This window comes from Cydia strobilella, chromosome 13 (assembly GCF_947568885.1).
Source record: "Cydia strobilella chromosome 13, ilCydStro3.1, whole genome shotgun sequence".
Taxonomy (NCBI): Eukaryota; Metazoa; Arthropoda; class Insecta; order Lepidoptera; family Tortricidae; genus Cydia; species Cydia strobilella.
Genome location: NC_086053.1, coordinates 15,750,639 through 15,775,985, shown reverse-complemented (window position 1 = coordinate 15,775,985; position 25,347 = coordinate 15,750,639). Strand labels below are relative to the sequence as shown.

Genomic DNA, 25,347 nt, shown 5'->3' with positions numbered 1-25,347 from the left:
ATCGAGGGGCACTTCTGGATGAGACTAGCCCAAGACTGGGATAAGTGGCTTACACGAAGAGAGGCACTGGGCGACAGGAGGCTAAAATGATGAAGATGAGAATTGCTAGTGGATAGAAATTCTTCCTTTTTTTAAATTCCAAATTCAAATCTAGACTAGAAACAATTTACTGGTTGTTCACCGGTACGTCACCTAAATTCCATCAAATATTACCTACCGGACTGTTGTACACCAAAGTAATAACGACCCGTAACCGTATATAGGTACCTAGTCATCTAAGTTAGTTTGTTCGACCCATTTTATTTCTTAACAATATCATCACAAAATTGCAACGAGCATTCTTCCCCTAGGTTGAAGTTTAAATTTGTATACGAAATGAGTTAGCATTTTCCCATCCTAACATTGAGATCCTAGTTGCTGAACCAAACATCATTGGTGTAACAAAGGCGCAAAGGCTTCTGTGGCTCGGCCATATGGAGCGAATGGGAGGCGATCGGGCGGTCAAAGAGCGTTTGAGGGAAAACCGACAGCACACCGCCCGGTCGGTCGACCGAGGTATCGATGGGCGGATGCGGTGGACGCTGATCTGCGCGAGCTCCAGGTTCAAGACTGGCGAGAAGCTGCACTGCAGGACCGGGATGAGTGGCGAACAGTCGTGTTGGAGGCCAAGACACATTGGGTCGCTGCGCCGGAGGAGTATAAGTAAGTAAGTAACATTGAGATCGTTGAAGAGGAGCAACCGCCGTAAATCTTGCAGATCAAATATTGGTGGGGAAAGCCGTTTATTAGACTTTCGACTCAGCGTTTAAGCTTTTTGAGATGAGAGAACGGGTTTTTATCGAGTATTCGTGATTCAGAATTAAGTTCCTTCCGAAAGAAGTGACGGTGCGTTTTTTTATTATTATATTTAGCCTTTATCCTCTCCTTCCTTTTTGTCAAATAGGTATGTAACAGATATGTAGGTACGTACTATTATGACATTTAGGTTTATATAAATAAAAATAGTGTCACCACTGTGCTTATAGTATTAAAAGATTTCATTAAACTGTTGGTTCGTCACGGATCATATTTCTACGGTTTTAACCTAAAAAGCTACATCTTTTCGTACAAGCTTTCCATCGCGTTTTTCTTACCAACATTTTCTCTAACACACCTAATTCACCAAAACCTTTTAAATAACACATCGCATTGTCATAGGATCCGCAGTAGGGCACAAAGGGCCCGGACTGGCCCCGAGGCACCGGGACCCATATATCTATCGATCGAGAACTGTGTTTATTAGACAGGATTTGCTATCCCACCCATAGCTTCAACGTAAAAAGGTAGAAGGTAGAAGCTTGCGGAAAGCTTCGAGAGACATACAGCGGTTTTTATCTGAAGGGTTTAGCGGCCGCGGGCCGGTGGATTAGGTATTGTAAAGGCCTGATCTTTATCGATGGTATCGGATATCGGGTTTTGAAAAGACTATTAGGTTAGGCTCCGGATAGGGATTGGATAAAGCCAATGTTTAACTTCAAGTTCAGTAACTTTAAATATATTACATACATATAGGTATAGGATACAAATGACGATTAGTCGAATAAAAGTATAAAGATAAGTCTGTCGTAACTTCAACAATTTCAACTGGTTTACCAAACTACATGTGGTTTATGTCAAAAGCCAAGCCCAACAAAGATATTTTATGTTAGTTTTTAAGGTTCCGTACCCAAAGGGTAAAAACGGGACCCTATTACTAAGACTCCGCTGTCCGTCTGTCTGTCTGTCTGTATAATGTCTGTCTGTAAAATGACGTACTAGGTTGGGTTATACATGTTGGGACAATAAATTTCAGTAAAAAAATAATTTTAACTTAGAAATACAAAATGACGTTTATTTACATAAAAATTAGGTATGATAAAAAAGAACTTAGTTGTGTTACTGCTACATAAATGTGATTGCCATCGATTACTGAATTCGAAACATTGGTTCCTGATCACCGATTACTGTGCGAACAATTTTAGCTTTCCCATAATGGCTTCTATCTATCTTATTAGTTCTAACCGAAATTAATTAGATAGCAGTCAGCTTTCAAACGGCTTCTAATATCACTAGGCCCTAAATCTAACCGGGCGCCCATGAAATACAGCGGTGTCGTTAATCATTAATTTTATATAACACTACTAACTACCTAATTAACTCTTCCCGAGGTGTCGGGCTGTCGGCGCTCCATTCTGTGTTTTCATGTAGCGAAAACCTTAACAATGACTAATTATGAAATAAAACTATGAAAACGGATTATATCGCGTATATTGAATTTATAATACATCCCGACGTTTCGAACTCTTTACAGCGTTCGTGGTCACCCGTTGACCACGAACGCTGTAAAGAGTTCGAAACGTCGGGATGTATTATAAATTCAATATACGCGATATAATCCGTTTTCATAGTTTTATTTCATGAGTAACTATCGCGGTAACCGAAGACAATATTAATGACTAATTAATTGTGAATATTCATCAGCTAACCTAGTTGCTTTTGGCATTTGTCTTTATGTTTCATTAAGCTAAGGCCTGTCCCGTAAAGTTTTTAGGGTTCCGTACATCAAAAGGGAAAAACGGGACCCTTATAGGATCACTCGTGCATCTGTCTGTCTGTCCGTCTGTCACAGCCTATTTTCTCCGAAACTAATGGACCAATTAAGTTGAAATTTGGTACACATATGTAAGTTTGTGACCCAAAGACGGACATGTAAGTAGTAACGCAAAAAAATGAATTTTAAACATGGGGGCCACTTTTGGGGGGTAAATTGAAAACTTTGACCAATGTATTTTATCAATCATATTTAATTGTATATAACTGTCGTATTTCAAATGTACCTGTGTGACCTGTAAAATTCATATTACCAATAAATAAACTGAACTGAACTGAAATGAGTAAATTAAAAAATAAAGTTTTTCAAACTATATCGTGTTACATATCAAATGAAAGAGCTCATTGTGAGAATTGTAATTTTAAAATAAATAATTTAGAAATTATACAACAAAATAGCCAAGTAATGATCAACCCCCCCTTTTATCTCCAACTACTGGGCCTAAAATCTTTTAAAAAATACACAAAATAGTTTTTTACCTATAGATGACAGGAAATATAGTGAGAAGATTTGCTGACTATGGAATACTATGGATGAGGTCTTGGTGGCTCAGTTGACAGAGCGCTGGAGTATCGATCCAGAGGCCGTGAGTTCAAGTCTCACCCAAAACAGCAATTTTTCCACTTTTAAATTTATTCTAAGCTTAATAGCATCTTTCGCCGACGTTTCTGCTTGTTAAAAATTAATTCGATTATCAGGTCTTGTCAATTGAATTCAAGTCACCGACCAATGACTTCTACTAATTACAATGTCAGACGCATTCAAATATTTGATGACCACAAACACACAAAGTACAATATTTACGTATAATTCCCACAAAGCACATGTAGAGCCCCGCGCCCGCGTGAGCAAACTCTCTGTTTGCTCGACGAAACGAATGAATACTTAAAATACCGCGGGAATCGATCCCGCGACCGTGACGTCGGTGAAGGGTGGTCAGATACTCATTCTCGTCACTTACCAAGCTTTCGATTTGAGAGAACCAATGAAGAACTGAAGACTGCCTTTCAATTTATAAGCATATATTGGTTGTAAGATAGAGATATGTGGATTACACCATTGCTATTGGTTGATTCCCGCACGTCTCCTCTCATCTTCGATTCAGTGGAAAGGCAGCCTATGAGCATGGTTTCTCCATCGAAGTTCGAGTGCTTAACTCAAATTATAATTTAAAAGTGGAATAATTGTGCCATTTTCAACCAACAGGGTACTTATTGATTGTCGCTTGTCAGTAAGACGCTATCTCCATGTAGCTTCAATTAGAAATCAACCTAATCAACTCACGGCCTCTGGATCGATACTCCAGCGCTCTGCCAACTGAGCCACCACCCACCAAGACCTCATCGATAGTCAGCAAATCTTCCCACTATATGGGTCTAGGGGATCCTAGCGACATCTACCGTAACTTCAATAGCATTGTTCGCAACGTTTCTGCTTGTTAAAAATTAGTTTTTCTAATTATAATCACATCCGGCAGAAAGCATAAAAATTTATAATATACATGTCGCTTATCCATGGACAACGGCAAAGATCAGTTGGACTGAAAAGAAAACCAACGAAGAGGTTTTACGTATAGTAGGAGAAAAGAGGGGTTTGTTAAGAACTATAGATAATAGAAGAGGAAAGGTGCTTGGGCACCTGATACGACACGACGAATTTATCAAAAACATCATAGAAGGGAAAGTTGAAGCAAAGAGGAAGAAGGGAAGACCGAGGAGAGCGTACATGCATCAAATAAAGGAAAAACTCAACGTCGTGTCGTATCAGGCTGTCAAAGAGAAGGCAGAGGACCGCGAAACATGGAAATTGCTCCACCGACAAGAGACTTACTCTTAAATATATGATGATGATCCATGGACGACAAAAAAGTGGAAAGTCTTCAATAAGTTGTTTCCGGTTAATGATAGAAATCATGCTTATATTATAACTACTTAAGACTGCAGTCTGCAACGATAGAAAACACAATTATCCCAATGAGCCCGCCACTGGACGGTCGATGCAATCTTAATAGCAATACATTATTCCCTTGTACCTAGACAATGTCGGGACTTCTCGGGACGGAATGAAATAAACAATTAAGTACTTACTGCAGATTATTTCGCACGCCTGAAGTTTCCCGGAAGCCTCGATGTATTAGGAACAACGATTTATTTATATTATACGAACACCATAACTGGTAGCTATCAGTTTCGGATATCTATCCTATATATAACATGACGTTTAGTGTAGTGAATTGGTCTGAGTATTTGGCGAAGTTCCGACTTAATAAATGTAGGTATCCAATTTTGGAGAGTGACTGGCTTCGACTTTGAAATATAACGCGGTATCTGTGCAAACTCTTTCGCCAGTGCGTTTTGCTTCCCTTTGAGTGCTACAGTCGATTTATCCGTGTTCGTGGTATACCTGTTCACCGAGCATACAGATATTAGTCTTAATATCTGGGAGACCGAGCTTTGCTCGGAAAACATAGAAACTCAAAAATGCGCGTTTTCCCAGAGATAAGACCTGGATGGATTTTTCGCTCCCGAAAACCCCCATATAGCAAATGTCATCGAAATTGTTAGAGCCGTTTCCGAGATCCCCGAAATATATTTATATTCATATGTATTATTCATTAACAGAAGCCCAAAAGTCCCGACTCAAGATTTGCCAGCGAGCAATGGAGCGCAGCATACTCGGAGTCCGTAGAACCGATCGGATAAGGAACACAGAGCTGCGCTCCAAAACTGGTATCGCGGATGTGGGTGTGAAGGCCGCCAAGCTCAAGTAGGATTAGGCGGGACACATCTGTAGGATGCACACGGACAGATGGGCCAAAATAGCGACCGAATGGGCACCACAGATCACCCGAGGCAGAGGCAGGCCAAAAAGGAGATGGCGAGACGACCTGGACTTTTTTTGTGGCGACTGGCGGGAGCATGCACAAAGCCGTGACGAGTGGCGGAAGACAGGGGAGGCCTTTGCCCAGCAGTGGGACACAATATAGGCTATAAAAAAAAAATATATAAATAATAATAATATATATATATATATATAGGATCCATGGAAAAATAGAGCTCTTTATTTGCGAATTGATACTAAATATATTATACAGATAGGGTGGCAAAAAAATAAGTGCATTCCCTACGGCAACGGCCAGGGAGGTTTTGGGATTATACTGAGCAACTTTTACTATGGGACCAACCCCTAAATCGCGAAAAAAAAATGTGGCTGTTTCATACATTTTGGCTGGTTCATTTTCTATGGGAAGGTAAATTTTTTTTTTCGCGATTTCGTGGTTGGTACCATACTAAAATCGCTCGGTATAATCCTAAAACCAACCTGGCAACTGGAATGCACTTATTTTTTAGCCACCCTGTATATCAATAAAATACGCTAAAAGTATGTATCGTGTTACCGTGTGTCGGTAACAATTATAATATATTAAAGGTACAAAATTTGTCGCTTTTTAAATTAAGGCTCCGGCAACCTTTACCTTACCCATTTTATTATTTAAGAATACCATTATGAATGTCCTGGAAGTATCAAAGCCCAATTTTAGCCCGGCAGAGCCTAATTGGACGTATGACGGCGTACGTCCGGATACGTCCGGATATCCGTTGACCCCCGGGCCTTATTTCCCACCAGGTTATGTATTACGTATGTGTTTGTACATCCGGTGAGGTGGAATTATATATTTTGTATTTTTTTTTTCTTTTTTTACACACTTTTATTTAGCTTCACTGCGTATATACCTACCTTTGTATATATACATATATAGTGCTTCAAATCTTGTAACTAAAATTCGAACCACTTCCCGGTTCAGTTGAAATTTGGAGTACTGTCGTGATTCCGGTGACAATGCAATAATATGCTAAAATGGAGGTGTTCTGATGTTGCAGCCGGTAGGTAGCCAAAGGAACTCCTCAATGGAAAAACACAAACACATCAAGTTTAGGCTCATTATAAAGGTCTCAAGAAGTACTCGATAGACATGCAAACGAGAAGAAGTACAGTCACCAATAAAAGTGTGTCACAAAATTTTTTTTTGCAGATACTTGTTATTAATGTATTTATTTGCTCACACGCAACTAGCAAATATGTACTTGTTAATATAATATATTAACAATTGCATAGTACAAGTACAAGTATATGTTGTTGTTGTTTTGTAATTGTTATACGTGTTATTAATATCAATAAGCATTTTCAATATTCAGTTACGAATAATTATATTATCAACATGGTTGCCAGCCATGCCTACGATTATCGTACACATACGATAATTTAGAACCAGATACGATGTACAATGCAATGATCATTATCGTAAGCAAAAGTACGATAATTTCAGGGGTCAGACGAGGCCCAACAAAGTCTAATTTTTTAAGGTAAATATGATACTTTCAATAGGAAATAATTAAAAATAAGGATTACGTTCCATAGAAATTGTAGAATCGCGTCGAAAAGGCCAAAATTCCCTATAAACGTTACGGAGCCAGTGCAAAATGGAACACTGCTCATACAAACTGTAAATCATATTGATTAGTTGTACATGTGTACAAAGGTGTGAGCCTTATTGATTTCTTTCGTGGCCGATATATTGGACACGCATAACGTAGCGTTACCTATATCAACTTCCACAGTTAAACCACGTTAAAATGGTTAAAGTCTATCAAGTTCTGTTTGAGCTCTAAGTACATACGAGTAAGAAGTTACAAATATTAGCATGCCTAGTGCATTCTGCAGCCGAAGTATCTAAGCGGTTGAAGTGGTCAAAAATGATCTACACACGATCAAACTCCCTTAACAACTCACCCAATTAGCGACTGTAACGTCTGTAATATTCTGTAACACTAAACGTTAAGTTTTCTTTGACTTGCGTTTTATTCCCTTGTAGACATTTTGCTATGACGCCTAGCGTAGACTGAATGATGTGTAGACCGATTTATATCAAGAACAAGTCCAAAATAAGCATTTATACAACGAGAAAAGAACCAAATCGCCGTCCTTAATATAACGTCCGAGCAAGGTAAGTGGATTTTATCAAATACCCTCCCCCGCGTAATCTGTAATCAACATCAGGGTTCCGAATAACGCCGACCTTTCGCGCACCTGTTCACCGTTATTACTAAAGCTTACAGAACGAACCCATGTTTTGATCTGAAGATCTAGGAGAACTATGAGTTATCTTTCTTCCTGAAGTCCACTTTTACCCTAAATTGATCATCGATTGCTAATTCCAACTGGTAAGTGAAAGGTTCATACCTTAACTGGAATGGAACTGATTAATTCACTGGCAGCGCGAGCTACGCGCGTAGCCGATAACACGTTTTTTCCCGGTTGTAGTGAAAGGTGCCTACGAACAGATTACCCGCCTCTGGTCGCTTCGAGACTTCGACAGTCTGTAAACCATATTTGATAGATGGATAGATAGATAGATAAAAACTTTATTCATTTCCACAACATACATGGTACATAGAAGACATGCAGCTTAGAATTAAACTTAAAAACTAGTTTACAATTCTTGAAATAAGTAAAAGAAAAGAAAAGTTTGTGCCGACTCTCACCTCTTCATCTCTGTCTGTCGTCTGTCACTTCTTCACGCTTAAACCGCTAAACGAATTTAGATGATATTTGATATAGATACTCGTAGTTTGATAGTTCTGTTTGTAAGAAAAAGACAAATTTTAACAGAGATTTGTTGTGAGTTGCTAAGTTTTATTAAGTAGAGGGCTATACTGGTTCTCAAAGCACGATGCTCGGTACGAAATAAGAATGTCAGGAGAGGAAAATATCAGTCCCGCGTTGGCAAAGTTACGTTTTTTGTAGAAGTTTGTCGTGTAATTTTAATTAAGCTCGAGACGAGGATGGAATTATGTGGGAGCTAGACGTGGCCACGATGACATTAAGTCGAGACGAGATTGCTTGGTGTTATTTGGTTAGAACATGGTTTTAAGCTGAGAAAACTTAAGTTAGTAATCTTAGTGTCACTTCAGTCACTTGCTTACATAGTGTCACTAGTTTAATACGTGCAATAACTATGAAAAAATAAATTTACTATCTGAAAATAATACTTAAATCTCTTCTTTAATTAAGGCTAATTACAATCATACCTACAACATGGGGTCCCTTTGTTTGACATAATTATTGAAAGTCATAATGTAATGATTGTCATATTATCATTAGTCATAATTCCGAAGCCGTTAACTTTTCAGGATTTTCCTCAGGTTATCCTATAGATAGGTTAGGTTAGATTAGGTTTGTTCTATGGCAATCCTGAAAAGACGCGTTTCTGAGAAAAACCAAATTATGACTAACGAAAATTTGAACAAACAATACATTACGAGTATGACTTAAAACTATATGGGAAACAATAGAGACCCCAAACACGCCAACTTGAAAAATATCTATATCTTTCTTTGTTCCCTTTTGCATTAAGTCGATTAATTTTGCGATTTAACCTACTCTACGTCGTGAAACAAAATCGGATACATATGACCGTTACGTTAGCAATAATTGACGGGGCCTTTTATTAAAAATTACACATTTTTAAAGCTACTTATTTTGTTAAATTAATTTCTAACAAGCAGAAACGTCTGCGTACGATGGCTATGAAGCTCAGAATAAATAGAAAAAGTGGAAAAATTACTGCGCGTCCGTAAAGTGTATTTCCGGCTACGTGTAAATCCAATCACGTATACCTAATATGAAACGAAACATACATGATACGGAGTAACGCACGAAGTAACGTAAAACTGAATGCCTCCAGTTAAAACGGAAATGGAAATGCATTTTGTGCTTGATAAATGCATCCATTGAGAAATTGAAAACGTAAACATTTATGCGCCAGCCGATATTCGTTTTGAAATATTTGTGAATTCTGCATCTTTGTAGAGTGTATTTCGTTTCGATTCCAGATTTCGATAATTTAAAGCAAAAAAAAACAACTACCTAAAACAATGACTTTTAAATCTAAAGCCGTGGGTTGAAAATCTGACACATGCGTAGAGCTTTTTTTTTCTAATTAATTGTGAATTATAATTTGATTATTACCTCCAGTTTGTCGGACCATGCGTGTCTGGACCTAAGGATACCACCTCTAGCAAATGTGAGCCGCAACACCAAGTCGCGCGCGACACAGATTACCCGTCTCTTTCTAATTAATACTTTTTTAGGGATTAATTATGAGAGAAGACGTTTAAGATCATTTAAGTAAAGGCCTCTAAAGAAGAAGGTTTGCATCGTTACATCATTCATCAAAACGACATTAAAAAAAATTATTTACCTATAAAGATTTTACCTTAACAAGAACATGTCTTCACAAATAACATTATTAGAAGCTTGCTTCAAATATCTTGCCCATATTAAAAGAAATCCGAACTGGATGGCACGTAGGATTTCTCGGAATAAATCATATTACGATTCGAGGAAATCGGCTCAACGTAAACATCTCGTAGGCAAATTAACATTCGCGAGTACCAATTATATATATATTATATAATATATATTCCTGTCTCGCAAAACATTGAAGGATATTTCAAGAATGTTGTGTAATAATATGAAATAAAATTCCTTCAAATTGAGTCTGAAACGGGCTATTTATTTATTTTTAAACATAACTATAAATTTTATTATAACATAATTTCCCACTAAAATTTAATTTCTCAATATATTGATCAGTCACGTTTGCTTTGTAATAGTAGTTTATGTGACTGCTACATAATAAAAGGCATTAAAATTCGAGTGTGGTTTTATGAAACGAACGTAGTGAGTTTCATAAAAGAATCACACGAGTGTTTTAATGCCTAATTATGTACAGTTACATACACTGCTTTATCTACACACATATTATAAACTTTCTATGATATATTCACTAACCTCATATTACAGCCGACATTGGGGCATAGTTGCTTTCTGGCGGAATTCGCGAATATGAGGTGGCGTCTCCGAAATATTTTTATCGCACATTTTACACGAAACTTTTGCTAGAGTTACTTTGAAAACAACAAAACAAATTATTTTTTACTAACAAACTAATTAAAAGATAAACTGCACGTCAAATGGCGGCTAAGAAAACTTTTTTCACGCATGTCACGCATCTGTAGTTTTTTTTTAATTTAGAGACAAACTAGAGTGGGGGTCGATTGCCATATCGTTCGATATTTGTCAAATTTGTATGCAATTGACATTTCATTTCGAATAAAACGTCATCTCGACTGATATTAGAATATAGGTCAAATCAAATTTCTTTGTTTTTCAGAGACGTTCGAAATTTGAATAAAATAATATTATCGAAATAGATGTTAAATAACATTTTCACAGATAAAAAATTTGCTGTAACAAAACAATTTATCTTAATGTTGGCCATTATTTACGGATTTTGAAGGCATCATAGAGGGTTTATGATATGTGTGTAGATAAAATATTTAAAAACCCCTAAAATTGTCTTCAGCAGCGTACAGTCAAGGGCATAAATATATATCTCGCGGGATCTCCTGCCACAAGTATAATTTTACATACTTGGAGATTCCAACCATAATTTGCTGTACACAATATTGTAACCAATAAACGCTTTTTCATTTTCATGTACATTCCTAGTTTCAAAAATATGTGTGCGCTCTTACACCTTAGACAATAAAGTCGTGTTCACATATTTTTGAGCCATTTGTCTGCATCGATAAAAAACGTATTAAGCGCGACAACTGTCAACAGCATTTGTCGTCAAGTTCTGACTGTAGATTAGCACAGAATGTTAAAGTTTCCAAAAAGTTGGAAAAGTTCTCGGAAATTTCAGTAAAATTTCAGAGGAAACAAACGAAACTTTCGTTTAGGAAATGGATAATTCCAATTCCTATACAAAAATATGAGAAGTTTCCGAAATGTTTCTAAGTAGAAATTTCGCAATTTTTTTCCGACGGCACATCAGTACTAAAAGGATTTTTGTTACCGACTTATTCGAGTTTTATTGTCATAAATCGTCTCGTAAAGCAATTATGAACGACGTAACATAAACGACGGTTCATGGACATTATAGCTTCTAAATTGTCAATTGAACGCAAGCCAAAAATACCTCCAGACTAATCTCAAGTAGTCTTAAATTGCGAATACTTCATACGTACTATGAGGAACATAAATAAGTATAACACCATTATCGTTAAAGAAAAATGGTGTTATAATGTAATTGGAGCCTCAATCCGCCATTTCGACTTCGAACATAACAACATTCATAAGTCGACGCGTGGCGAAGGCACCAAATCCCAAACTGCCGCATTAATACGCCCTCAATCAATACTATTCCAATTACAAAACTAAGCAAAACCAATACAATTGTGATCTCCAATTTCCTAAATATACCATCTTAAACAGGATATAAGACGATGTAAAGGTGATAGGAATACATTTCCATGCCCCGGGCAAAGGCGCGAAGCTCCGTTCAACCACGCGAGTCGCGACCGCTCTGCAGTAGCTACGCGTGACGTCAGTAGCGATCAATGGATCTGACGTCGACCAATCCCCGCACCCCCTCGCTATTTACATTCCCATTGCTTACCTAATCAAACCTACAGATCACCAGTTTAAGCGCGAGCCGAAGATGAGTTCAAAATATTCGTAATCGTAGAGCGTACTTATACTGGTAATCACGACCGTTCGACTCGCTAGCGTATAGTCAGGTTTTATAATAACGTAGCTACAATGGCGCTCAGTTTGGATGTGACATGACCGGAATTGTTTCTTTCCAGCTATGATAAATCTAGACGATAAACGTGGAGCGTTTTATTACCGGCAATTTGGGAAATGAAGATGTACGCCGGTTTGGACGACGACTTCATAAACAAGCTTTGTGCGTGGGTGTTTTTTAGAAAAGGTATAATATTGACAGGTTAACTTTGTCGAAGTTAGCTGTCCGGTACTCAAGTGAAATTGTTCCATAGAATTTCTACAAGGAGATATATGAAACTAGATTGTACATCATCCTTTCTTATATTTTTATTAATATTAGTGAAGCGTAAGCTTTTCACGAAAATCACGAGGACAAGTTTTGATTTCTTATTTATTCAGCCAAATTACATCCAAATCTACCGAAAAAAAATTGGAAACAAAATAAAAAAATCAGCCCATCTATGACAATATCTGTCCTGTCAGTCAACCTCTTCTAAAACATCTATAGGTACTTGATGTTGTTAGTCAAATTCATTACATTATAGATCTTATCTCTCAATGTATCGGTACCAGCGCCCCCGTCAATTACACAAATTACTGCACAAATGAGTGATTCCCGTTTATCAATATTGGAGCCGCAATCCAGATATAATCCTGAATTACTATAATAATATCAGGGAATCCGGGAACACAGTCGAGGAATCCCTTTGTATTAAACATAGACATTGCTAAATAGAGGAATGATGGAATTATAATTAAATAGACGTAAATAGGCACTAAATATGACACTACAGATAATTTTGAATTATTTATAGCGTGAAAAGGAGTTGCAAATAAATACATATTTCTCATTCTATTTCAAGAAGGAGAGACATTCACGTTGTGTCAATTTGACAAGCAGGTGTTTTAGTTTTATTGTGGCGTTTACATTTTAACATAAAACATTCGCAGCCGTGGACAATATAGTTTTATGGCGCGATAAAGCATCAGTGTCTTCCAGGCACTATTTGATAGACATAAACAGACGGTTTATCTAAATTTTATCAACTAACAAACGCAACTGCAAGTTGAATTCTAGGGAAGTCTTCACGTTTTGGAACTTCACTTCTCTTATTAGATTTTTTAAAACCAAAACAAACCTTAGTTACTCTTATTAATATACCAACCAGTAATAAAGTCCTTCACCCAGACGCATAATTGATATTTTAACAGGAACAGTACATAGTCTTACTAAGATGGCATATAGTCGAGAAATTGGGACGGGTACCGCCGTGGCGAGGTGGCCTAGGGCTTCATGGCGTTAGCCGCGATAGCTAAAGACGCCGGTTCGAATCCGGCCTTCACCACTGGAGGGCTTCGTCACTTTTTCTTTAATATGACATCTATTACAGTTTTTAAGGAACAAACATGTCATCAACAGTTGCATCTCAACGTGATTCAGTACATCTAGGACAACCATGGACCCCCCTACAGTCTAAACGTGCCTCCACCCCTCCCGCTGGGGGCCATTCTCATTATGGAAAACCGAATTAGAAGATATTTTCATTTTCCTAAGTAATGACTTGTAAATTATATTCGTCTCCATTTCATCTTTGTTGGTAATTATATTGTTCTCTTGTTCGGAATTAACTTTAAGCTCGGTTTGTTGTCAAATTAAGAATAAAGGCGTCTAACTTTCATAGAGCGCGAAGTCGTTCGGCGATTTGGAAAAGGGCGAGTGGGGACGGCTGTGGAAGTTTTTAAGAGTTGGGTAAAGAAATTATACTTCAAGTCTCTAGGGAGACGTCATGAGAAAACTTTCATAAACTCTCAGGAAAGTTATTTAAAGGTGTAGGTTTCTCTGAATACGTCTTAACAATAAAAAAAATTAAATTGTTCTAATGAACAACCGACTAAATAATACCTGATAACGTAGAATGATTCAGGTGAGAAATGTGTTATCCGTTTCCGGAGCATATACTTCAACAATCGCTCGAGACATGTACACGTTTATAAAATTGAATGATGTGGTAACGTATGTGTTATTACGTGGTGGAAAATTGTTATTCATATGTAACTATTGTTTAAATTAAACAATAATGTCGTAGTTAAATAGAATACGAGTATTTAAAGAACTGAAAATGTTAGTAGCTATGTGCAAAATTAGTGACTTGCATTATTTTAAACTTATTTGTGGCTAAAATAAAACTATGAAATCGGATTATATCACGTATATTGAATTTATAATACATCCCGATTATAAATTCAATATATACGCGATATAAATTTTTTTTATTTTTTTTTTATTACAAAAAGGCAAGCACTTGACCGCAATCTCACCTGATGGTAAGTGCCGATGCAGTCTAGGATGGATCATGCTTACCTAAAAGATGTCTATTCACTCTTGATTTAAAAAGATCCAAGTTATAGTGGACTGGGAATATATTTGCAGGAAGTGAATTCCACTCCTTAGCCGTTCGCATGATAAAGCTGGATGCATAGCGCTTAGTACGAGTCAGTGGCAGAGTAACGACGTAAGGGTGAAACGCAAGTCCGCGTCTAGTCCCACGGTGACAGAATGGAGAATAATCCGATTTCAGAGTTTTATTTCATGAGTAATACTAATAATCGTGGTAAGGCATATTGTGGCTAAAAGACAACTTTTCACCTCCTTTAAATTTTTGGGTTTTCGGTTCTGTTTGGCCACCAAATTTTCATTTTCCTTTTCTTGGTTTATGTATTTTGGAAACCACTTTTTTGTTTTTATTTTTTATGATAAAGGAGGATAACGAGCAGTGGAATCGCCTGAGGGGTTGCAAGTGCTTTACCGGCCTTTAAGATGGCAGTTGGGAGATACTGATATAGTAATGTTAAATCATACATGTCCTTAATTAGTTAAACAATACATGATGAAAGCAACCAGTACCTAAAACAGAACTACAACACCAGTTCATGGCTAGTACAATATATACGTCATATATGGCTGTTAACCGTTGCTCGAAGTACAAATAAAATAAAAAAACTTTCTACCCTAGGGTGGGAAATGCAATTTTCCTATGAATATATATAAATCAGCCTATGAAAGATGAACTTTCCAAATGGGAGAGACGAAAATAATATTTCCTAAAAGTAATACCAGTATTTAGCGGAATAGCCGAGAAATATATGTTTCCCAACTAACCTTTGACATATATTTTTAAGGTTTCATAAGAGTGGTCCACGTGGTTAAGGAAGTTTAACTAAAATAGTCAGGTATGGATTTGTTATACCTTTTGTCTTATTTTGAGCCATAGAAAACGATTTGCAAAATTGAATGACTGACTTCGGCTAGGAAGTTTGTAGACTATAAAAAACCGGCCAAGTGCGAGTCGGACTCGCACACCGAGGATTCCGTACATTACACAATTTAAACAATGTATTTTTTATGTGAAACGTGAGTGAAAGGTAAATTGCGGTTTACGATTTATGACGTATTAAAAAAAAACTACTTACTAGATCTCGTTCAAAGCAATTTTCGGTGGAAGTTTGCATGGTAATGTACATCATATATTTTTTTCAGTTTTATCATTCTCTTATTTCAGAAGTTACAGAGGGGGGACACACATTTTACCACTTTGGAAGTGTCTCTCGCGCAAACTATTCAGTTTAGAAAAAAATGATATTAGAAACCTCAATATCATTTTGAAGACCTATCCACAGATACCCCACACGTATGGGTTTGATGAAAAAAATGTTTTTGAGGTTCAGTTCCAAGTATGGGGAACCCCCAAAATTCATTGTTTTTTTTTCTATTTTTGTGTAAAAATTTTAATGCGGTTCACAGAATACATCTACTTACCAAGTTTCAACAGTATAGTTCTTATAGTTTCAGAGAAAAGTGGCTGTAACATACGGACGGACAGACAGACATGACGAATCTATAAGGGTTCCGTTTTTTGCCATTTGGCTACGGAACCCTAAAAACACACCCCAATATATTTATGAGCTAAAAGCACACGCGCAACAAAATGACAAATGTAAGGTCAAAAGTATCTATTTTGTATTGATGTAGATTTGCAGACTACAAAAAAAAAATTAAGAAAATAATTTCCCGTTCAAGTCAAACATTTTTAAAACAAAACGCAGGCCGCTGTCGAAAATAAATGGTTTCAGCTTACCCGCCCTTAATTCAGCCTCCACAGATAACTATTCTAATTAAGCGGAAGAAAAAAAGAAACGGAGTTTCTAATTCTAAAACACCTTAAGTTCAAAACAAAGCCATACGACTTTGAATCTTAGCACAAGTCAATTAGGTTAGAAATGAGAGTTGCTAATGCTGGTCGCCTTTTTTTAAGGGGGATGTTTGAGGCTTGGCCGCTGTAGGCTAAAGCCGCCCACATGCATCGAGCATAGAAAAATTAATTTTCCCGGTCATAAAGTAGCTAAGCAATATTGAGGATTGAAGGCAGGGTTTACGAGGGTCTCGATTACGAAGAACATTCAAAAGAGCACTTACTTTTTAGGGTTCCGTAAGGGTAAAAACGGGACCCTATTACTAAGACTCCGCTGTCCGTCTGTCCGCCTGTCTGTCTGTTACCAGGCTGTATCTCATGCACCGTGATAGCTAGACAGTTGAAATTTTAACAGATGAAGTATTTCTGTTGCCGCTATAACAACAAATACTAAAAAGTACGGAACCCTCGGTGCGCGAGTCCGACTCGCACTTGGCCAGCCAGCCAGCCAGCTCTTTAGCAGCGCGCGAACTATAGTCCAAATACTCCAAATGCATGTGAGACGAATTACTATCTAATTATAGCAATGGAACGTACCTATATCATATTTTTTATTTAAACCATATGAAAAACCTCTTAGAAAATGAAAATTGGGCTCGTATTTAGCGTTCACTTAGCATTGTTGTGTGGTAGGTACTTTATTTAATTTTTATTTTATTTATTCAACAAATTACACAGTATGACAGTTAAAACCAATTCACTGTGGAATTTATATAAAGTGTATACAATGTTATACATGTATAATACATATTATACGATATGTCCGGACGTGTAGTGTCGAACGCAAGTCTGAGAAGCAAAACTTCCGTCATCGTCAGAAGCCGGTCCTCTTAACCCTTCAATGCATATTGTTGCCAAATGTACCTATACAAAGCATTGTTAACATTTAAATCAATCAACAACAATCATAAAGCATTGGACAGTTAAATCATGCATTTAAGGGTTAAGGATAATAAGAACAAAGGAAGTGCACATGAGTAAATAACGGCCTATACGCGGATTTTTAAATAAATACAACAATTTTATTATGTGTAATAGGTACTAAATAATAAATCTATTGTAAAGATATAACATGTCTTTGTACCACAAAGTTTAGGGTAAAGCCCTAAAATGATGACCAAACGTACAGTCAGTTTTTCAAAATTAGCCTATCTTCACCTCTGTCATTCAGTTATAGCAAGAGCGATAGAGATAGAACAAGATGAACATTGAAATCTAAAGCTATGTTGCAATTTCGTCAATCCTAGAAATTAATGAATAAATAGTAATAAAATAAAGTTTCGAGATACCTTTACCTATTATTTTATCAAGACACACTCCTGGTAGAGAAGTTTGGGTACATGTAGTATGTAGTGTCACTGTCTTTTAATTATTTAATAGCGATTAAGAGCCAACAGGAGGTGAGCCCGTTTTCAATTTTGGGATTTCATGCTGGATATCGCCGTCGCGCTGACGGGGGCGGTACCGCGTAGCGAGGGACTATCCCAGTGTGTGCGGTGCACGCACACAGACGCGCACGCTATTTGCGCTCCTCGCCGGCCCCCGCTCGCGCGACCCGCTACGCTATAACTATGCATACCACATACCACGCTATACCCAGTTCTTTTCTTACATTCTTCGATTATAACTCGTTCGCTCGCTACCACGACTAAGCGTTTGCTTATTCCCTGTTATTGTGATTAACTCCTTGATTTTAAGTAACTGAATTCCATTTCCTTCTACAACCTGCAATCTAATTAACATTTCGAGGTACAGAAGAGTAAAAACACATAACATAACATGGACATACAAGAAAACATTGTTGTATAAAAACATACAAGATAACGGGCTGTTAAATTAATCCAATTAAATATTTAAAAAAAAAATTATCTACTTTTTATAGAGGCTTTGGACACTAGGTGAACATGTCAGCCAAATATTTTTAAATATAAACAAAAATATTAAATTATAGTCGTGAGTATTTTAAAAGTAAAACTCTCTTATACCTTGACTTTAAACAAAGTATTTTACTTATAACTTACTTGGTTCGTATGAATTAGTGACATACCTAATTAAAAAAGAAAGCTATAACTCCCGCGGGAACAATATAGGCCTTTTCCCTTCAGTACACCTGCATAAAATAAGATCTTTTCGAGCAAGTGTGATGAAAAACAAATTTGCCGCTCTCCGGCTTCGTTGAATAGAAAAAAATGCCTTAGGTTAGATAAAATTATCATAACAAAGAAACATGTGACATGTGATATTTCTTACTTTGATGTAATTATACAGTTTTATTAATTGTCCGTTTTTTATTTATGAGTCAGATTTTGATAGAAATAGGTATCACTAGACTTATATTGACCGGGATATAGACCGTGATTGCCTTTTGTATTACCTATTTATGAGCTCCCGATATTTCACGGTGACGGGTCACCCGTGAACATGATGCATGTAACTGCGTCGAAATATCGGGAGCTCATAAATAATAAGGCAATCACGGTCTATATCCCGGTCAATATAAGTCTAGAGAAATAGGTATGTTTGAAGAGCTCCTAATTCTGGTCGGAATAAATATGAAACCCCAATTTGGGACAATAGTCTAGTCTACAAAACGTTCAAGGTGATGAAAAATATAGTGTAAGCTGTTCGCATAAAAAACCGGAAATCGATGTACAGGTTACCCGTTTCGTACACACGTATACTAGAGGTCAAAACAACATTTTTGATCCGCAGTTCCTAAAAAAAATTCCCTTAGGAGGGGAGTGCTGAAAACTTTTTTTTGTATAATTTTTTTTTTAAACCTATCGGATTTTCTCTTATCTATCATACGAAAAGACTTTTTGAAGCGATTCTGAAAATATACCACATAATTTTAGCCATTTTTAGGGTTCCTTACCTCAAAAGGAAAAAACGGAACCCTTATAGGATCACTCGTGCGTCTGTCTGTCTGTCTGTCTGTCCGTCTGTCACAGCCTATTTTCTCCGAAATTACTGGACCAATTATGTTGAAATTTGGTATACATATGTAAGTTTGTGACCCAAAGACGGACATGTATCGTAAACAAATGAATTTTAAACATGGGGGCCACATTGTGGGGGGCTAAATGAGAAAATTAAAAATAAAGTATTTTAAACTATATCGTGTTATATATCAAATAAAAGAGCTCGTTGTGAGAATCTCAAATATTTTTTTTTATAATTTTAGGATAAAGAATTTAAAAGTTATTCAAGAAAATAGGCAAAAAATGACCATTCCCCCTTTATCTCCGAAACTACTGGGTCTAAAATTTTGAAAAAAATACACTAAATAGATCTTTACCTAAAGATTACAGGAAAACCTATTAGAAATTGCAGTCAAGCGTGAGTCGGACTTAAGTACTTAGTTTTTTATTCGACCCCTACGGGTTTTTTAAAGACAAGTCACTCACGTTTCACATAAAAAATACATTGTTTAAATTTTGTAATGTACGGAACCCTTGGAACGCGAGTCCGATTCGCACTTGGCCGGTTTTTCTTAAATTGAAACAAAAATAATTTTCAAATTATACCAAGTTTGGGCTCCTCCAGATACGATATGACTGATTTTTTTTTGTACAATATACCACAAATGATACGTGATATCCTCATATCTAACCCCAAAAAAGCAATTTTAAAAATTTTTTTTTTTTGTTTTTTTTTTTTTCAATACAAAGTGACACAGTTCTACTTCAATACCTATTTTACGAGACTTATGGAACTGTATTGCAGATACAATGATACGTAATATCCATATATCCAACGGGAAATACCTCTTTAACCCTTAAACTTGACCCCAAAGTTGGTATGTTTTGAAAATTCTATTTATTTTAATTTACAAAAAAATGCTAAAATGTAATGATGTGGTATACTTTTAGAATCGCCTCAAAAAGCCCTTTCGTATGATTTTCGGTTTGTGAAAAAAAAAAGTTTTTTTCCATACAAAATCAATCAATCAATTACTTATTATGAATTTTAATCTATTAATTATACTATTAGATAACATTTTTTTTTTTAATTTGCATTTCGTTATGCGACTGAATACAGCGGTGTCAGCATGGTTGCATTTTTATCACCTGTCACTATGCCTGTCACTTTCGCACTTACATACTTGTTAGAACGTGACAGGCATGGTGACAGGCGATAAAAATACTTCCGTGCTAAGCTCGCTGTACACCATATTTTAACAAAACAACACCTGTATTTTAGAATTAAGTATTCTTGCAAATAAATAATCTTTATCTTTATCTTAAAAAAAATGTTTCAGCACACCCCTCCTAAGGGATTTTTTTTAAGGAACTCCGGTTGAAAAAAAAAATGTTTTGACCTCTTAGTATGCGTGTGCCAAACGGCTAACCTGTACATCGATTTGCGGTTTTTCTTTGAAATTGGGCTTGTACGGCTTCCACTAATAGAGATACTCACTCTAAAAATATGTATGATACCTCATTGGATTTGGAATGATGTCTAGAAAAATGTTTATTCCCACATAAAAAAGTTCAAAAGCTATTAACAAAAAACGGCCAAGTGCGAGTCGGACTCGCGCACGAAGGGTTTCGTACCATTACGCAAAAAACGGCAAAAAAATCACGTTTTTTGTTTGGGAGCGCCATTTAAATATTTATTTTATTTTAATGTTTCGTTCATATATTCAGATTTGTGTATGAAAATGTGAAACTATTATTTCTAAAATAAATTATTCGTCCCTAATTTACACAAAATTTATACCAAATTTGATCTCATATCAAGAGATAGGTAGGAATAGAGGCAAACTGGACCGCAGAAGCCGACTTTTCCCTTCCCTTTTTGGGGGGTAACCAGGACTTAATCTCGTAGCTAGTGCGTCAGCTCAGCTTTGTATGAACCAAGGAATAATAAATAGTGTTAAACGACATCCCCTGAGGCCAAAGTGCATACTCTCTTTACTTACTTCGCCTACTAAGAGGCAAATCGCGACTTTGTTATGGTTTATCGATAACTTATCACATCACTAGATTATCGACTTTCAATGTCGACTATTGCCCATCACTTTTCTGTCCGTGTACGTATTTAGAAACAAAGCGCTGGTGGCCTAGCGGTAAGAGTGTGCGACTTTCAATCCGGAGGTCGCGGGTTCAAACCCCGGCTCGTACCAATGAGTTTTTCGGAACTTATGTACGAAATATCATTTGATATTTACCAGTCGCTTTTCGGTGAAGGAAAACATCGTGAGGAAACCGGACTGATCCTAACAAGGCCTAGTTCCCCCTCTGGGTTGGAAGGTCAGATGGCAGTCGCTTTCGTAAAAAAAACTAGTGCCTACGTCAATTCTTAGGATTAGTTGTCAAGCGGACCCCAGGCTCCCAGGAGCCGTGGCAAAATGCCGGGATAACGCGAGGAAGAAGAAGTACGTATTTAGAAACTTGACCCCGCCCCTAAAATTAGTGCGATAAGGACAACTGCAGCTTAGGCGAAAAATCCTGCGTAAAAATCTCAAAAATCGAGGTTTCGTACTCGACTGTTTCCTCCTCCAAAACTTAAGCAATCGTAACCAAATTTGGAAATCTAAATGATTATGAAATTGTCTGTGTCGGACTGTTTTGATTTTTTGGCTAATTGATACCAGTTTTGAATACCACGCATCTCATTGCGGCATAGTCAGTGAGGCCATTTTTGGCCATGTTTGAAGGGCTCTAGCGCCTTAAAAAACAAAAATATCAAAAAAATCAAAACACACCGACACAGATATTGACAATATTAATCTGTGTTGAAAAAATCATTCCTCTAGCTTCAAAAACCAGGGAGGAAACAGTCGAGTACGTTTGTATGGAGAAATGACCACTCCTGTTGGCTCTTAATAATTTGCAATAAATAGAATGTAGATGTTTATGTTTATTTTTTATCAACAACTGATTTACAAATAAATCTAATTACCTAATATAATAATAATTATGGCGTTATGACAGCAAATAAACACAACTTGAAAAAGTATAGTTCACAGTGGGACTCCAAATCAGATCCGTAAAAATAAGAAAAAAGAAAGAAGTTCCGCCATAGGTAAAATGTTTAATTCGCTAGCCCTTATTCGGTCACAAGTAGGTTATTATAAATACTACTCAAAATATCTTTCTGATCATCAACTGCAAGATCTTCACTTTCACAGTTGAATACCTTATTAAAGTTCCTTATAAACAGAGGAGTAATTTTGTCTACTGAGCAAGGTTCTCCAGTTTCTACAGACAAGGAAGTGACTCCTTTGTCCTTGATGCCGCAAGGGTCGATATGTTTAAACCAGGACAAGTCATTGTCGCAGTTGACTGAGGTGCCGTGATAAGTGATATACCGGGTAGCATGCACGCCTATCGCGGCTACCTTATTATCGCCGATCCACACGCCGGTGTGCGGCGATCTTTCGCCATTCAGCCCTAATTCGGAGCACACGTTTATGACTGTTTGCTCCAAACTGTTTACGTAAGTCTTTACACTCAGCTTAAAGCGTTTTAGGTTAATGATCGGGTATGCCACTAATTGGCCTGGCCCATGGAAAGTGATCAGTCCACCTCTGTTAGTTTTTCTAAACGCCGCTCCTAAGGCATTCAGTCTTTGTACCTCTTCTTTAGGCGTGTCATCTCTGATCCCCACAGTGTAAACGGGTCTGTGTTCTAGCAGGAGAAGAGTGTCCCAGGTTCCTTTTCCGGTCGTGACACAGTGGAGTTGTTTGCGTACGACTGCCTTCTGAATCTTCAGGGCTGTGTCGTAGCTCATGAGACCCAGCTGCCAGATTTTCAGCATTCTGCTGTAACGAATAAAAATAAAACTCCTAATCGATACTTGGCAGCGGACACTTGTATTGGGGCTTCTGTTAAATTTTATTTTTATTTATTTATTTGTTAATCGATTGATCACTTTAGATCAATTAAAAAATAAATTAAAGTCATTATAATGCTTTTCAATCAAATAAGTAGCTATAATATAAATGACATTTCGACAGAAAAGTGGACTGATCAGAAAACATGTGGAATGAAGCTAACATGAGGTTAATTTTTCAGAAATACGTGATTTTTCTGGCTTGGATCTCCTGGTTTGTTTTATTTAATGTGTACTCTCTAGAAAATCTAGGAGATTATCATGGTATGAGTCGCGGAAAACAAACGCTCAAACTATTTGGTGTTCTTTTAATATGGACCTTGTAGTTTGCACAAGATTACAGCTGCCCAAAATTACTGAACAATGTTGTCTCCGAAGTTTCGTCGCCAGAATTAATATGTAACTGGCGTAGCTCCGCGTATGAACGCATCTGGTATCCTATCATCAATTGTTCGAGCCCAGTAGCTTCGGAACACACGGTCGACGCTTTGGCAGTGTTGTTCGAATTCGAAACAATGAATTTATCCGTTGTATTGTATGTGAATGTTTTCGTACAGACGATGTCAAAAATATGTTTACAGTTTCGCATTTTACTCCTGTAGTAAGGTAACAAATATAAATCCTACATAAATTTAAATTAGTTTTATGTCGAAATTAACGCTGAAGTCAGCTGAAATTGAGCGCGCCGACCATTTAACTTTAACTCCATACGGCGTTTGTTGTAATGTTGGCATAGATAGATACAAGTTTTTGCGGATACAAAAACCTCAATCTATTTTAAAATAGGGTATGTCAAACGAATAGCCAGCCAACTTGAGTGATAAAATCAAGTCCCCCCGAGGTTTCTTGACCTAACACCCCGACCCGACCGACGTCGGAAACAGTACAATAGCATAACGCGCAGTTTAAAACACGGAAACCCACCGTATCTCTCAAAGCGGTCACCTATGCAGAAACAGAAACTGATGAGCTATGTCAACCTCGTTTTAAGATGTAAACGCTATAACGTCTACATGTAACTGAAGTGAGATTCCCAATCAGCAATCACTCAAATAAAAAAACCGGTCAAGTGCGAGTCGGACTCGCGCACCGAGGGTTCCGTACTTTTTAGTATTTGTTGTTGTAGCGGCAACAGAAATACATCATCTGTGACAATTTCAACTGTCTAGCTATCACGGTTCATGAGATACAGCCTGGTGACAGACAGATAGACAGACGGACAGCGGAGTCTTAGTAATAGGGTTCCGTTTTTACCCTTTGGGTACGGAACCCTAAAAAAAGGTTAACAGACTTAACAGTGCATGTCAATTGATTCATAAATGATAGTTGCTTAGGTAGCTAACCTTTGAGCGCCATTATACGTGAAAAAATTATGTAAAGCCTCATGTATGTAGTAGAAGTGAAATTTATAATATAACGTAAGGTTTGCAGACTCTCAGCTCAAGACTATTTACATGGTAAAGGAGTATGACTAATCCTAACCACTTGACTTAAATATAATTGTCATGAAGATCAAGCAAAACTACTTATCAACGATGAGTAATTCATTATTTGCGTTTCTATAAACTGTACAAACGACATGCAAATGGCGTTAAATACCTTCTTTAGTTTAGGTTAGATGGGGTTAGAAAAACATTGTGGCTAGAATAGTATAAGGATTCCCTACTAATTCCTACAAATGTTTATCTTGCCCCGAGCAAATTAAACTACGTTTCTCTTATCCCTGACCTTATATTCCATATTAGATACCTACACAATACCAATACCTATACACAATACCTATAATATTTCAAACATTTCACAATAAAGTTAGGGTCATGCTAATGTCTCCACTTGGGCCGGTGCCGGTCGATAGTTGGCAGTCCTAGGCACATGCTAATGCCCCGAGCAAATTAAACTACGTTTCTCTTATCCCTGACCTTATAGCCTTCCATATTAAATACCTATATGTATAATATTTCAAACATTTCACAATAAAGTTAGGGTCATGCT

At 37.1% G+C, this 25,347-nt stretch overlaps 2 protein-coding genes across 4 annotated transcripts in view; both read right to left on the bottom strand.

Annotated features, from left to right (window-relative positions):
* The window catches only part of LOC134746816 (stress-activated protein kinase JNK), a 195,585-nt gene that overhangs the window by 166,574 nt on the left and 3,664 nt on the right, over positions 1-25,347 (bottom strand). The gene's annotated exons all lie outside the window — the stretch shown is intronic.
* LOC134746934 (octanoyl-[acyl-carrier-protein]:protein N-octanoyltransferase LIPT2, mitochondrial-like) lies at positions 22,570-23,280 on the bottom strand. Its single transcript, XM_063681504.1, has one exon. It carries the CDS (start codon positions 23,278-23,280, stop codon positions 22,570-22,572), a length of 711 nt encoding a protein of 236 aa, XP_063537574.1.

What these genes read in the sequence shown, in the direction of transcription:
- LOC134746934 (XM_063681504.1), bottom strand. Translation starts at nt 23,280, where the DNA reads ATGCTGAAAATCTGGCAGCTGGGTCTCATGAGCTACGACACAGCCCTG.